At 45.7% G+C, this 16,139-nt stretch overlaps 1 protein-coding gene across 4 annotated transcripts in view; it reads right to left on the minus strand.

The window, feature by feature from the left end:
• Window positions 1-16,139, minus strand: part of fbxl2 (F-box and leucine-rich repeat protein 2) — a 308,660-nt gene that overhangs the window by 203,947 nt on the left and 88,574 nt on the right. The window contains exon 3 of one of the 4 annotated variants that reach the window (XM_038809919.1): window positions 13,148-13,322. The exons of the other annotated variants lie outside the window; for them this stretch is intronic. Within the exon in view, the coding sequence (XP_038665847.1) occupies window positions 13,148-13,167 (20 nt within the window). The 5' untranslated portion in view covers window positions 13,168-13,322. The remainder of the gene's footprint in view (window positions 1-13,147; window positions 13,323-16,139) is intronic. 4 annotated transcript variants of the gene reach the window in all.

A 16,139-nucleotide genomic window follows, 5' to 3' on the forward strand; every position in this document is an offset into this window, starting at 1 on the left:
CCAATCCACCTAACCTGCAAATTTTTGAACTGTGGGAGGAAACCGGAGCACCCAGAAGAAACCCATTCTGTTGAGCAAAAAGACAGGGTTTATAGGTGCCAAAGAAGTGTGGGATTCAGGGGAGATATGTGATGTGAGGGGGAACACCGGTGGTGCTAGTGAATGTCTATGCTCTGAATTGGAACAATGTGGAGCTTGTGAGGGGATTGCTGGGAGCGATTCCAGATCTGGACACACATCGCTGATCATGGAAGGGTACTTTAATTGCGTGCTGGAACCGAGGGTGGATAGGTCGAGCCCCAAATCAATGGGAAGGTTGAGGATCAGGTGACTTCATCTGATGAAGGAGCAGCATTCCGAAAGCTTGTGATCTCAAATAAACCTGTTGGACTTTAACCTGGTGTTGTGAGACTTTTTACGAAGGTTGAGGAAGGCGAAGGAGCTGGGAGGGTTTATGGAAAGGATTGGTATGGTGGGCCCGTGGAGGTTTAGGAACTGGGGGAAAGGGAGTACTCCTTCTTTGCGCATGTGTACAAGTATACTCCAGAATTGATTATTTTTATGGGGAGCTGAGAGATTGTTGGTGGGGCCAGAGTATGCAGGAATTGTGATTTCTGACCACATACACTGCACTGGCTGGAGATTCAACTTACCTCGAGGCAGGAACAGAGGCCAGGATGGAGGCTAGACTAAGGGATTTTAGTGGACAGGGGGTTCTGCGATTAAGTGCGGTCGATGATTAAGGACTACGTGGAGTCGAACCAAAATGGGGAGGTATTGGCAGCCACATTCTGGGAGGCGTTGAAGGCGGCGGTTCCGGGATGATCTCGTTCAAGGTGCACAGAGACAGAGATGGGAGGAGGAGAGAAAGGAGTATGGACGGTTATTGGATGAGATAGTCGAGATTGACAGGGAATATTCAATGGCCCGCTTTGAGGACGGATTGGTGAAGAGAAAGTTACAGTGGCAGCTGACAACGGAAAATGCAGTTGGACAGCTACGTAGGGCGAGGGGAGTGCAGTATGAACATTGAGAAAAAGCAAAGCTGCATGCCAGCCCATCAGCTATGGATGAAGGCCGCATCGAGAGAAATAATTGAGAGCACGGACAGGGAAGAGGGAGGTAGTGTCGGAGCCGGGGAAGATAAATGAGGCATTCAGGTAGTACTATGAGAAATTGTATGGGGCCAATCCGGAGAGGTGAGGAAGAGGAGATGGGGTGGTTTTTGGACGAGCTATAATTCCAATGGCTGGGTGAGGAAAGGAGGCAAGCACTGGAGGAGCCCTTAGGGTTGAGAGAGGCGATGGAAAGCATAACAGGAATGAAGTTGGGGAAGACCCCAGGGTTGGATGTTTGCCTGGCAGAGTTATATAAAGAGTTTGCGAAGGAGTTGGCACCACATTCATTGGGGACGTTTAGTGAGGCACTGGAGAAGGGGGTTCTGCCGGTGACACTGACAACGATCACACTAATTCTAAAGAAGGGGAAGGACCCGCTGGAGTGTGGGTCATACAGGCCCATATAACTGTTGAATATAGATGTGAACGTGTTGGCTAAGTTAGTGGCGGAGAGGATGGAAGGATGCGTTCAGGGGATGGTTGCAGAAGACCAAGCGGGCTTAGTGAAGGGTAGGCAACTGTCCAGTCATATTAGGCAGTTACTAAATGTGATCATGACCCCGAAGAGACAGCGGAAGTAGTGGTATCTATGGATGCGGATAAGGCTTTCGAATGGGTGGAGTAGCGGTACCTGTTCAAGGTTCTGGAAAGGTTTGGACTTGGGCTGAAGTTTGTGGCATGGGTGTGTCTGCTTGACGTGGCCCTGGTGGCGAGTGCACGGACAAACAAGATAAGTTTACAAACCTTTGGGTTGCATAGGGGAACGAGACAGGGGTGTCTGCTATTGTTTGCGCTGGCAATAGAGCCCATGGCAATGGTCCTTTAGGAGTCGGCAGAGTGGATTACGAGAGGGAGTAGGGAACACTGTATGCAGACGACCTTCTGCTGTTTGTGTCAGACCCGCTGAAGAGTATGGGGAGAATTATGGGCTTATTAGGAGGGGTTCGGGGGCTTCTTGGGCTATAGGTTGAATGTGGGAAAAAGCAAGATGTTTCCAGTGAAGGAGGCAGGTCAGGGAGCAAATTTAGGGGTGTTGCCATTTAGGTTAGCCAGGGATAGGTTTAGGTATCTGGCGGTCCAGGAACAGGAAAGTGGGCGATGATGCACAAATGGAACCTAATAAAGTTGGTGGAGGAGGTAAAGGAGGACTTTAGAAGATGCGATATGTTACACCTGACATTGGCGCAGAGGGTCCAGGTGTTAAAAATGAACGTCCTGCCTATTTGTATTCCAGGCCTTCCCGATCTTCATTCTAAAGGACTTTTTCTGAAAACTGGACGCAGCAATTTCAGAGTTTATATGGGCGGGGAAGGTACCTATGGTGAACTGGGCTCTGCTACAGAGGCAGGAAGGGGGTTGGCGTTACCGAATCTGCTGCACTATTATTGGGTGGCGAATGTGGAGAAAGGCAGTGGTGGTAAAGAGAGGGGTTTGAATGGGTTAGGATGGAGTCGTCGTCCTGTAGAGGGTCCAGCCTGAGGACCATGGTGATGGCAATGTTACTGCCTTAGGATGGGGAGTGTGGAGTGAGACAATGTGCAGGGTGAATTCGACTTCCTTGTGTGCGAGGATGAGTTTGATGCAGTTTAAGGTGGTACACGGGCACATGACTCAGGCAAGGATGAATGGGTTCTTCCAGGGAGTGGCAGACGAGTGTGAGAAGTGAGTGAGGACCAGCCAACCACACGCGCATATTCTGGGGTTATGAAATTGGAGAAATACTGGGAGGGGGTGTTCAGGATGCTAGCAAAGATTGTGGGGGTAGAGGCCATGCTGGACACTCTGGTGGTGATTTTTGGGGTATCGGAAATGTCGGAGCCGATAGAGGGAAGGAAGGCAGAAATGGTGGCCTTCGCCTCTCTAATTGCCCATCAAAGCATTTTGCTGGAATGGCGCTCGACAGCGCTGCTGGGTGGCGGCGGCCTGGCTGGGGGACCTGTACGACTTCCTCCGGCTGGAGAAGTTAAGTTTGAATTGAGGGGATCAGCAGAGAGCTTTGAGAACAGTCCAAGGTGGGGACCGTTCACAGCCATGCTTGAGAAAGTTTGTCACGCAGTTGTGGGGGGGGGTGGGGGGTGGGGGGGGGACTTGTAGAAACTATAAACCTTGAGATGTGGAGAATGCTCTCTGATTGATTTATGTTTTTGTACTTTTGAATATGTTTGGAATAACATACATTTAAAAAAGTTGAAGTTCCCAACATCTGAGCTCAACAAGTATAATTTTCATAAAAAACCTCATAATAAAAAGGTGCTACCAGGCAACAGCAATCATAACGTGAGATCATTTCACGTTCAGTTTAAAGGGGTGAGGTATTGGTCTAAGCCTACTGTTTTAAACCTAAATAAAGGTACTTTTTGAAAGGGTATGAAAGTAGGGTGAGCTGAAGTAAACTAGGTTAAAAAGTAGAACAGTGGAGATCACAGAATCACAGTGCAGACGAGGTCCTTCGTGCCTGCACCAACGCGTGAAAAACACCTGACCTACCTACCTAATCCCATTTACCAGCACTTAGCCCACAGCCTTGAATATTATGATGTGCCATGTCCTTATCCAGATACATTTTAGAGGTATGCGAGACAACCCCGCCTCTACCACCCTCAGACAGTGCATTCTAGACTGTCACCGGACCCTCTGGGTAAAAACAATTTTCCTCACATTCCCCCACGACACCTTCTGCCCCTTACCTTGAACTTGTGTCCCTTTGTGATTGACCCTTCAACTAAGGGGAACAAAGGGCAGCACGGTGGCCTAGTGGTTAGCACAACCGCCTCACGGCGCTGAGGTCCCAGGTTCGATCCCGGCTCTGGGTCACTGTCTGTGTGGAGTTTGCACATTCTCCCCGTGTCTGCGTGGGTTTCGCCCCCACAACCCAAAAATGTGCAGAGTAGGTGGATTGGCCACGCTAAATTGCCCCTTAATTAGAAAAAATAATTGGCTAATCTAAATTAAAAAAAAAAAACTAAGGGGAACAGCTGCTCCCTATCTACCTTGTCCACGCCCCTCAATCTTGTACACCTCAATCAAGGTGCCCCTCAGTCGTCTTTGCTCCATCGAAAACAACCCACGCCTATCCAACCTCTCTTCATAAATGTTCCATCCCAGACAACATCCTGGTGAATCACCACTGCACCACACATTTATTATAATGTGGCGACCAGAATTGCACACAGTACTCCAAACGTGGCCTCATCAAAGTTCTATACAACTCCAACATAACCTCCCTGCTTTTGTAATCTATGCCTCAATTGATAGAAGCAAGTGCCCCATAGGCTTATTTTAGCATCCTATTAACCTGCCCTTCCTCATTCAGACACGTATAGACACACACGTCATGGTCCCAGTGTTCCTCGGAACTCTCCTGTGCCATGTCGTTCACTGAATAATTATTTGTCAAATTGCTCCTTCCAAAGTCTATCACCTCACACTTTTAAGAGTTAAATTCCATCTGCCACTTACCTGCCCATTTGACCATCCTGTCTAAACCTTCCTGTAACTCAAGATACAACCTCACTGTTAACCACCTGCTAATCTTTGTGTCATCCGCTAACTTTTTAATCCTAACCCCAGAGTCATCTATGTTGTTTATATAATGACAAATAATAGAGAACCAGCACAGATCCCGGTGGTACGCCACTGGGCAGGCTTGCAGTAACGAAAGCAACCTTCTGTCATCAAACCCAATCTCCTACAACTAAGCCAATGTTGAATCCACCTTATCAAATTACCCTGTATCCCATGCACCTTCTTTATAAGTCTCCCATGTGGGCTGTTGACAAAAGTCTTTCCTGAAATCCAGATAAACTACATCAATTGCACTATCCTCATTTACATACCTGGTCACCTCCTCAAAAAATGTAATCAAATTTGTTCGACGTGACCTTCCTTTAACAAAGCGATGCTGATTATCCCTGATCAACCTTGCCTCTCCAAGTGGAGATAGATTGTCTCCTTCAGAGTTTTCTCCAATAGTTTCCCAACCACTGACGTGAGACTCACTGGTGTGTAGTTCCCTGGCTTATCGCTACAGCCCTTCTTAAATAGTGGAACCACATTAGCTGTTCTCCAGTCCTCTGGCCCTCCCCCATGGCCAGAGAGGAATTAAAAATCTGGCTCAAAGCCCCTGCAATCTCCTCCGTTGCCTCCCACAGCAGCCTGGGACACAATTCATCCGGGTGGGGATATTTGCCCACTTTTAAACCTGTCAACCTCCAAAAGCTCGTCACTCCCTATGTTAATTTGCTCAAGAACCTCAGGCTCTCGCCTCAGGTTCCATACCTACATCCTAATTTTCTTGGGTGAAGGACAGATGTGAAGTATTCGTTCAACACCCTTCCGATGTCCTCAGGCTCCACCCACAGATTGCCCCCTTGGTCCCTAAAGGCTCTTTCCCTGTTTCTCCTCATCCCATTGATATACTTCTAGAATATATTTTTTCCCATACTTTTACCAGCCAGAACTTTCTCATATCCCCTCTTTGCTCTCCCAATTGATTTTCCTCACCCAATCCAAAACTTCTTTTGCAACTTGTCTATTTCTTTGTCCATAACTAGCTTAGACGCAGTGGCATACTTTAAAGGAGGCATTTAATAACTCTCAGCAAAGATTTAACCAAGTGAGAAGGACAGACTCCAACAATGCATAATCCATGGCTAAATAAGGAAGATAAGGATGGCATCAAATTGAAAGGAACACTGTACAAATCTGTGAAGATTTGTGGCAGGTTAGACGAGAGGACAGATTTTGATAAGAAAGAGAGGGAGAAAGAAGAGGAGAGAAAGCTAGCTAGAAATATAAAAACCGATAGCAACGTTTACAGAAAAAGAGTACATAAAACCAGTGTTAGTCCTCTTTAGATTGTGAATCTGGAGAATTATTAATGGAAAACAACGATGGCAGAAGCATTGATCAGGTACTTTGTCTGTCTTAACTGCAGAAGACTTCGAAAACTTCACAAAAATACTTCAGATGGGAGGACGGAACGTAAAAAAAAATTATCTTCACCAGGGGAAAAGGTACGTGGGAAACAATTGTATCGAAAGACTTATAAAATCCGCTGGACCGAATGGCCTGTATGCAAGGATCTTAAACGAAGTGGCTGCAGAGACAATCTTGGTTATAATCTTCCAAAATTCCTTAGATTCTGGAAGAGTCAGCGGATTGAGAAATCACAAAAATAACACCTTTATTCAAACACGACAGAAAGCAAGAAACACCAGGCCAGTTAGCCTAATACCTATCACAGTAAAATTGCCAGAATCCATTATTAAGGAGGTTATGACAAGATACTTAGAAAATCATAATGGGAAAAGGCAAAGTCAACATGGTTTTGTGGAAGGGAACTAATTTATTACAAGTTCTTAAGGAAGTAGTTAGCAAGGTGCATAAAAGGGAACATGTAGACACTGCTACCTCACGGCATCAGGGACCCAGGTTAGATTCTGACCTTGGGTGACTGTCTGTGTGGAGTCTGCACATTCTCCCAGTGTCAGCAGGAGTTCTCCCCCACCCCCAACAGTCCAAAGATGTGCAGGTTAAATGGATTGGCCAGGCTAAATTGCCCCTTAGTGTTCAAAAGGTTAGGTGGTGTGCTCTTTCAGAGGGTCAGTGCAGACTCATGGGCCGAATGTCCTCCTCTGCACTATAGATATTCTTTGATTATTATGTACTGTGGAGGCTTATGTACGGTCTAGAAGGGAGGGGACAGTCGAAACCCTTGAGTATAAAGAAAGTAAGAATGTACTTAAGTGGGAAATTAGGAAGGCTAGAAGGGGTCATGAAAAGTCCTTGGCAAATAGGAATAAGGTGAATCCCAAGGCTTTGTATTCATACGTAAAAAGCAGAAGAGTGGCCAGGGAAAGAACTGGACCACTTAACAGTGGGAGGAATCTATGCGTTGAGCCAGAGGAAATGGGCAAGGTACTATATGAGAACTTTGCATCAGTGTTCACCAAAGAAAAGGACTTTGTAGAAGATGATTCTTGGGTAGGGTGTGTGGATAGTCTGGGTCATGTTGACATCAAAAAGGAGGTGGTATTGGGTGTTTTAAAAGACATTATGGTAGATAAGTCTGCTGGGCCGGATGAGATTTACTCCAGAATACTGAGGGAAGCAAGGGAGGAAATTGCTGGGCCTTGACTTGACATCTTAGTGTCCTCATGGCTACAGGCGAGGTCCCAGAGGACTGGAGAATTGCTAATGTGGTACCGTTGTTTAAGAAAGGTAGCAGGGGTAATCTAGGAAACTATAGGCCGGTGAACCTCACGTCGGTAGTAGGTGCATTATTGGAGAGAATTCTCAGGGACAGGATTTATACCCATTTGGAAACAAATGGACTGATTAGAGATGGACAGCAAGTTTTCTGAAGGGGAGGCCGTGCCTCACTAACTTGATGGAGACGAGGAGGTGCAAAGATGATTGATATGGAGAGGGCGGTGGATGTTGTTTACATGGACTTCAGTAAAGCCTAGGACAAGGTGCTTCATGGCAGACTGGTACAAAAGGTGAAGTCACATGGGATCAGAGGCATGGTGGCAAGATGGATACAAAACTGGCTCGGTCACAGAAGGCAGAGGTAGCAGTAGAAGGGTGTTTTTCTGAATGGAAGGTTGTGACTAGTGGTGTTCCACAGGGATCGATGCTGGGGCCTCTGTTGTTTGTACTATACATAAACAATTTGAAGAAAAATGTAGCTGGCCTGATTAGTAAGTTCGCGGATGACACCAAGGTTGGTGGAGTGACAGATAGTGTTGAGGATTGTCAGAGGATACAGCATGACATAAATAGGTTGGAGACTTGGGCAGAGAAATGGCAAATGGAGTTTAATCCGGACAAATGTGAGGTAATGCATTTTGGTAGGTCTAATAGAGGGAATTATGCTGTAAATGGCAAAACTCTTAGGAATATAGAAAGTCAGAGAGATCGGGGCATACAGGTCCACAGATCTTTGAAAGTGGCAACACAAGTGGACAAGGTAGTCAAGAAAGCATATAAAACAGAACACAGAACAGTACAGCACAGAACAGGCCCTTCGGCCCTCGATGTTATGCCGAGAATTGTCCGAAACCAAGATCAAGCTATCCCACTCCCTGTCATTCTGGTGTGCTCCATGTGCCTATCCAATAACCGCTTGCAAGTTCCTAAAGTGTTCGACTCCACTATCACAGCAGGCAGTTAATTCCACACCCTAACCACTCTGAATAAAGAACCTACCTCAGACATCCCTCCTATATCTCCCACCCTGAACCTTATAGCTATGGCCCCTTGTAACAGCTACATCCATCCGAGGAAATAGTCTCTGAATGTCCACTCTACCCATCCCCTTCATTAACTTATAAACCTCTATTAAGTCGCTTCTCATCCTCCTCCACTCCAAAGAGAAAAGCCCTAGCTCCCTCAACCTTTTCACCCAAGACCTATCCCGCAAACCAGGCAGCATCCTGGTAAATCTCCTTGCACCCTTTCCAATGCTTCCACCTTCCTATAGTGAGGTGACCAGAACTGCACACAGTACTCCAAATGTGGTCTCACAAGGGTCATGTACAGTTGCAGCATAACCCCGCGGCTCTTAAACTCAAGCCCCCGTTAATAAATGTTAACACACTATAGGCCTTCTTCACGGCTCTATCCACTTGAGTGGCAACCTTCAGAGATCTGTGGACATGAACCCCAAGATCTCTGTGTTCCTCCGCATTCCTCAGAACCCTGCCGTTGACCCTGTAATCCACATTCAAATTTTTTCTACCAAAATGAATCACCTCGCACTTGTCAGGGTTAAACTCCATCTGCTATTTTTCGGCCCAACTCTGCATCCTATCAATGTCTCTTTGCAGCCTACAACAGCCCTCCACCTCATCCACTACTCTACCAATCTTGGTGTCATCAGCAAATTTACTGACCCACCCTTCAGCCCCCTCCTCCAAGTTATTGATAAAAATCACAAATAGCAGAAGACCCAGCATTGATCCCTGTGCTACACCGCTGGTAACTGGTCTCCAGTCTGAAAATTTTCCATCCACTACTACCCTCTGTCTTCTATGTGATAACCAGTTACTTATCCAATTGGCCAAATTTCCCTCTATCCCACACCTCCTTACTTTCTTCATAAGCCGACCATGGGGAACCTTATCAAACTCCTTACTAAAATCCATGTATACGACATCAACTGCTCTACCTTCAACTACACACTTAGTTACCTCCTCAAAGATGGAATGCTTGCCTTTATTGGACAGGTCATACGAGTATAAAAACTGGCAAGTCAGCTACAGTTGTATAGAACCTTGGTACGGCCGCACTTGGCATATTGTGCACAATTATGGTCACCACACTACCAGAATAATGTTGAGAGTTTGGAGAGGGTGCAGAGGAGGTTTACCAGGATGTTGCCTGGTCTGGTCTAGCTATATGGAAAGGCTGAATAGACTCAGACTGTTTTCATTAGAACGACAGAGGTTGAGGGGCGACCTTATTAAGGTCTACAAGATTATGAGGGGCATAGATAGAGTGGATGGGCAGGCACTCTTTCCCAGAGTGGAGGGGTCAGTCATTAGGGGACATAGGTTTAAGGTCCGTGGGGCAAAGTTTAGAGGAGATGTGCGAGGCAGGTTTTTAAAAAAAAAAACACAGATGGTGGTGAGTGCCTGGAACGCTGCCAGGACAGGTTGTGGAAGAATATATTAATGGCACAGGGATGGGATGGGTGTAGAGGGATACAGCATGAGGAAGTGCTGAGGGTTTTTGGCCAAGGCTGGTATCATAACCGGTACAGGCTTGGAGCACTGAAGGGCCTGTTTCTGCGTTATATTGTTCTTCTTGGATTTCCAAAAGGCATTTGAAAATATTCCACATAAAAGGGTATACAAAAACAATCAATCAGTTAGTAAACAGAAATCAGAGAGTAGGACAAATGGGTCTATTTCAGGTTGGCTAACTTGTGGAGTAGCACAGGGATCAGTGCTGCAGCATGGACTATTTACAATCTATAACCATGACTTGGATGAAGACACTGAATGTACAGTAGCTAGATTTGCCTATGTCATCAAAATAGGTCGGAAAATAAGTTGTCAAAAGGAGGACAAGAGTCTGTAAAGGGAAATAAACATGTTAAATGAGTCAGCAAAAATTAGGAAGATGGAGCGTCATATGGGAAAATGTGAACTTGTCCACTTTGGCAGGAAAAATAGAAAGGCAGTATGCTATTTAAATTGAGAGCGATTGCAGAACTCTGTGGTACAGAAGGATGTGTCCCAGTACATGAATCACAAAAATTAGTGTGCAGGTACAGCAACTGATTAAGAACGTTACCAAGGGACACAAGTTCAAAGTTATGGGTGGGAGGTTTAGGGGGATTTGAGGAAAATTCTTTTTACCCAGAGAGCGGCGACGGTCTGGAATGCACTATACCTGGGAGGCTGGTAGAGACGGGATGCCTCACATCAGTTAAAAAGTACCCAGATGAGTACTTGGCACGCCATAACATTCTAGGCTATAGGCCAAGTGCTGGCAAGTGGGATTAGGTGGGCAGGTCAGGGCCCTTCATGAGTCAGTGTAGACTCAATGGGCCGAAGGGCCTCTTCTGCACTGTAGTATTCTGTGATTCTGTTCAGGCAAATTAAATGTTGGCATTCATTAAAATGGGAATGGAATATAAAAGTAGGGAAGTTTTCATGCAGCTGTGCAGGGCCTTGGTGAGACCACATCCCAAAAACTATGCACAGTTTTAAGTTCCTTATTAGAACAGAATATAACTGCATTAGAAGCAGTGCAGCCAAGGTTCACTCTACTTATTCCTGGGATGAACGGCTTATGGCCTACTCGTGGTCCCATTTCTCTCATCCTTATTAAGGCGTAGATTCAACTGCGCTACCTCACACAGGCAGCAGCAGTCTAAGCAGGCTGACTGGCACCAAAAAGGCACTGGCATATTTCAGTCTTCCCCATAGAAGACAGCAACGTTGTGCTCCACAGAGTCATTGCATTTCTCCAGGTCAGCGCTTCAGAAATCCTAATAATCTGCTGGAGGGGAGTGGGTAGGATGAATTACTATAATACTCTGCGAGCCCCTTTGCACTCTTGGCAGCAGCGGTCTGAGCTTCTGCATCAGCAGCAGGCTTTGGGTGGCTACCGCTTGTGCTGCAATGGACACTGCACCATGGCTGGATCAACAAAAGTGCAAACAGAGTTGGCTACCACTTCCAAGGACAAGCACTGGCACAGTAGTTTTGTCGCTGGACTAGTAATCCAGAGACCCAGGATAGTTGTCTGGGCACTCTGGTTCCAATCACAACATGAACAAAGTACTAAGAAAAGTACAACACAGGAACAGGCCCTTCGGCCCTCCAAGCCTTTTGCTGACCATGCTGCCCGTCTAAACTAAAATCTTGTGCACTTCCTGGGTCCGTATCCCTCTATTCCCATCCTATTCATGTATTTGTCAAGATACCGCTTAAATTCACTATCGTCCCTGCTTCCACCACCTCCTCCGGCAGCGTGTTCCAGACACCCACTACTCTCTATGTAAAAAACTTGCCTCGTACATCTCCTCTAAACCTTGCCCCTCACACCTTAAACCTATGCCCCCTAGTAATTGACCCCTCTACCCTAGGAAAAAGCCTCTGACTATCTACTCTGTCTATGCCCCTCATAATTTTGTAGACCTCTATCAGGTCGCCCCTCAACCTCCGTCGTTCCAGTGAGAACAAACCAGGTTTATTCAACCGCTCTTCATAGCTAATGCCCTCCATACCAGGCAACATCCTGGTAAATCTCTTCTGCACCCTCTCTAAAGCCTCCACATCCTTCTGGTAGTGTGGCGACCATGGCAGATGGTGAAATTTGAATTCAATCAAAATCTGGAATCAAAGTCTAATGAAGCCATTGTCGATTGTTGTAAAAACCCATCTGGTTCAGGGAAGGAAATCGGTCATCCTTACCTGGCCGACATGTGACTCCAGGTCCTGAGTAATGTGGTTGACTCTCAAATGCCCTCCAAAGTGGAGGGCAGTTAGGGATAGCCAAAACATACTGGCCTAGCCAGCGAACAATTTTTTTTACAAAAATGGACCTTTAGTACAAAGATCCGAGAACTTCCATTCAGCTGGCTTCCCTCCCTCTAGCCCATCTAAATAAACTTCCACACTGTTCCCTGCTGCCTTTGCCCCAAATTTATTTTCTCTAAAATTGCATTCTATGTCTGTCTGTAATGCTCTCTCCTCAACTTCCGCTTCCTCAATCCTACTGCAACCAAAGTCGACCCCTCAACTTCCCTTTGATTCACATTAGGTATATTTTTAATGGTTCCCTCACCAGGTACTGTCTCCCTCCTTTTCAAATATGTTATCATTTGCACCTCAAAAACCCTGCCCTTTACCTTGCAGTTCTTACAAGCTACCACCCTATCTCAAAACCTCCCTTTCTTTTCCAAACTCCGAGCACACGATCAACGAAACAGCCCCTGGCAAAGTCTAAAATGGCATTCTTTGTAACTGTGACCGTGAATCTACTGCTATTCGTTCTTGACCTAGCAGCAGTCTTCAAAACAGTTGACCACAACATCGTCCTCCAATGTTTCTCCTTCAAGCTCCAGCCAAGGTGGAACACCCTTGACTTGGTTCCATGCTTCCATAAACAAATGTAAATAATAATAATAATAATCTGCAATGTCTTCTCCTACCATTCCCTTAATTAGCTCCAGAGATATCCCCCCCCCCCCCCCCCCAAGGATCCAGCAATAGCCCCTTCGATTTCCCACTTACACACTACCCCTCAGCAATATCATCCAAGAGCACAAGGTTCCATGTGTATGCCAACATCATTCAGCTCAGTTTTACCATCACTTCTTTGGAGTCCCTTACTAATTTGTCATACTGCTTGTCTGACCGTGGGTGAACAATAATTTCGTCAAACCAAATACTGTATTGTGTTCTCATTACACACTCTGTCCCCGGACTTCCATTTCCATATCTGAAGGAGACTTGTAACCACCCGACATCTCAAAGTGCTTTACAGTTACTGTACTACAGTGTACTCACTGCTGTAAAGTAGGAAACATGGTAGCCACCAATGTAAGCACAGCAAGATCCCATATACAGCAATGTGATGACAACCAGGGAACTTGTTTTGCTATGATGTTGACTGAGGGATAAACATTGGCTAGCACACCAGAGGTAACTTCATGCTGGAAATACTCAGCAGATGTGGCAGCACCTGTGGAGAGAGAAACAGAGTTAATGTTGAAAGTCTATGGCTTTTCATCAGAACTGAAAAAGGTTGGAACCATTAGGTTTTGAACGAGTGAAAGAGGGAGGGTGAGAAGATCAAAAAGGTCTGTGATAGAACCCCTACAATGCAAGAGGCCATTCGGTCCATCATATCTACACTAACCCTCCAAAAGAGCATCCCACCCTGGCCCACTCCCAGCCCCGGAATCCCATCTAACCTTTGGACACTAAGAGACGATTTAGCATGGCCAATACACCTAACCTGCACATCTTTTGTCTGTTGGAGAAAGCTACAGCACCCGGAGGAAACCCACACAGACAGCCACCCATGGGTGATAGGGTGGAGGGTGTGCGGCAGAAGAGATTAAATGACTAAGTATTTCATGGTGTGAGACCAAAGAGAATGGTAAGAGGACAAGAATTTTTTTTTAAAGCATTCAGAGTTAGTGTGAATGGCAGGATCCTAAATAGTTGATCTGAAAGCGAAAGAAATAGGTGGGGAGGATTAAGACAAATAAAATGAAAGAGGAAAATGCCCTGCTGAAAAATGAGATACTGTTCTTTGAGCTTGCATGGAGGTTCACTGGAACACTGCAGCAGGATATAGTCAGTGGGAGGAAGGGAGAGTGAAATGACAGCAGACTGGTAGCTCAGTCACACTTGTGAACTGAACAAGGTGTTCCCAAAATTGACCATCCACTCTGCATTTGACTCCCTAATGCAGAGCACATCATATTACGAGGGACAAATGAGTATAAATGCAAACAAATCACTCTGGAGGCCTGAGAAGGTAAGTAAATGGGAGTTTATTTACATTAAAGAAATGGCCGTCACGGTAGCATACAATTTCCTGCCAGCGGTGGGTCTGGGTCAGGGGTGCATAGAGTAGTCAATCATCTTTTCTGTGTCAAACGCAGAGGGTCACTGTCGAGGGCTCGGCTCCAGTTGCAGCATCGTCGCAAGTGCTGACGCTTCTGTGTCCATGTCCAAGGCTGTGCCATCACTGACCTGTTGGTCCGGAAGCTGGCCCGCAGTGGGTTGTGTCTCGTCTGTATGATGGTACGAGGGGCAGTGGAGGCACTGATGTGCTTGGCATGGCTTCCTCAGAGGCGGGTTCCCTGTCCTTGAGGGGGCCCACATGTTTCCGTACGGTCTTCTCTCAGATTCTGATCTTCTACGAAACAGGCCCAATTGTCTCCAACACAGCCCACTGACCTACTGAGCGCTGTCCCCGAAATTTGGGGATGTACCTGGTCTCCTGGTTTGAAGCCTCTCTCAGGCATCCACTGGTCATAATACTTCTTTTGGAAGGTTTTGTTTACTTTCCAACCTGGACTTGGAAATGTTAGACTCGGGCGGGTTCGGAGGTGTCGGCCCATTAATAGTTCCACTGGCGTTACCCCAGTTGTGATGCAAGGTGTGGTCTAATAATGAAGAAGGAACCTCGCCAGCTTTGGCGTGCTCCGTTGTTCATCACAAAAAAGGCGATTGACTACTCGAGTGCTTTTAAATGCTTAAATAGTTATATATCTATAATCCATTAAAATATCTTGTATTTCACTGTACATCTCGTCAATCTTTTACAAAATAAATCTTGGTAGCCAGAAGGTTTGTTAACTTTGCCAGGGATGTGGGACTTCAGTTTAAGTGAGAGATGAGAAAAGCTGGGAATGTTCCCCTTAAGGAGATATTTAATGGAGGGCGAAGTGTATTGATTACCAAAGGCTGTATTCTGCCTGGCGAAAGACGGTGATTGGGTCCTACCCAAGTGGGATGGTTTTCAGAGGACGCAGGAAGTGACAGTCAGATCCTGGACTGAGAGGAGCCGCTGTGCATCTCTCGCTCTTCTCTTTGTCGGCTATTTAACTCGGTGCATCATCCAAGCTTAATAGTTGGGGAGCATGTTTGTTTAACTTTGTAACAATGTCATTTGCTATCCAAACTGGGAGGCATGGAGAGGTGGTTTGGGAGATAGGAGGGTGGGAGTGATTGATAGGTGGGTGGCGTTCGGAAGTATAAAAATTATAAGTTATGGTCTAAGTGAATTTTGACCAGCAGATAAAAAACTTAAATATTCATAACTATTAATTTATGATGATTTAAACCCCTCTGCATCTCATTACTGATCATTCAAAACTTGAAAGAGCACAATAAGCAGTAAACGATTATTTGACAGTTTAAAACTTCACAGCAGCCACATTTGTACTAACTTGGGTTCAACCAGAGGAAAGGAGGAACAAGTAAACAACTGATATTTTTGTCACAGCAATTACGCATTATTTCTTCCACCATTAGATTTTTGAAAATATAAGCATAGAAATCAATGCAACCAACATATTGAAGTAGTAACCCTTGAAATCCATAATTTAAAAACGACTTATATTTATATAGCACATTTAACTTCTTGTGCAGATTTTAAGCTTTACTAAGAACTGTGTCAGTAAGCACACAGAGCCACAGAAGGCGATGCCAGAACGTCACTGTATGAGGTTATCCTTTTTGGACCAAAAAAGGATAGATCTGGGTATTTTCTAGATGGAATGAAGCTAAGTTCAGTGGATGTCCAAAGAGACCTGGGGGTTCAGGTGCATAGACCTTTAAAATGCCACGAACAAGTGCAGAAAGTAATCAAGATGGTTGATGGAATACTGGCCTTTATATCTAGAGGACTGAGTATAAGGATGCAGAAGTTATGCTGCAGCTTTACAAAACCCTGGTTAGACCCCACTTAGAGTACTGTGAGCAAATCCTGGCACCATACCTTAGGAAGAATATTTTGGCCCTGCACGGAGTGCAACAAGGG

The sequence above is a fragment of the Scyliorhinus canicula genome, chromosome 10 (genome assembly GCF_902713615.1).
Source record: "Scyliorhinus canicula chromosome 10, sScyCan1.1, whole genome shotgun sequence".
Taxonomy (NCBI): domain Eukaryota; kingdom Metazoa; phylum Chordata; class Chondrichthyes; order Carcharhiniformes; family Scyliorhinidae; genus Scyliorhinus; species Scyliorhinus canicula.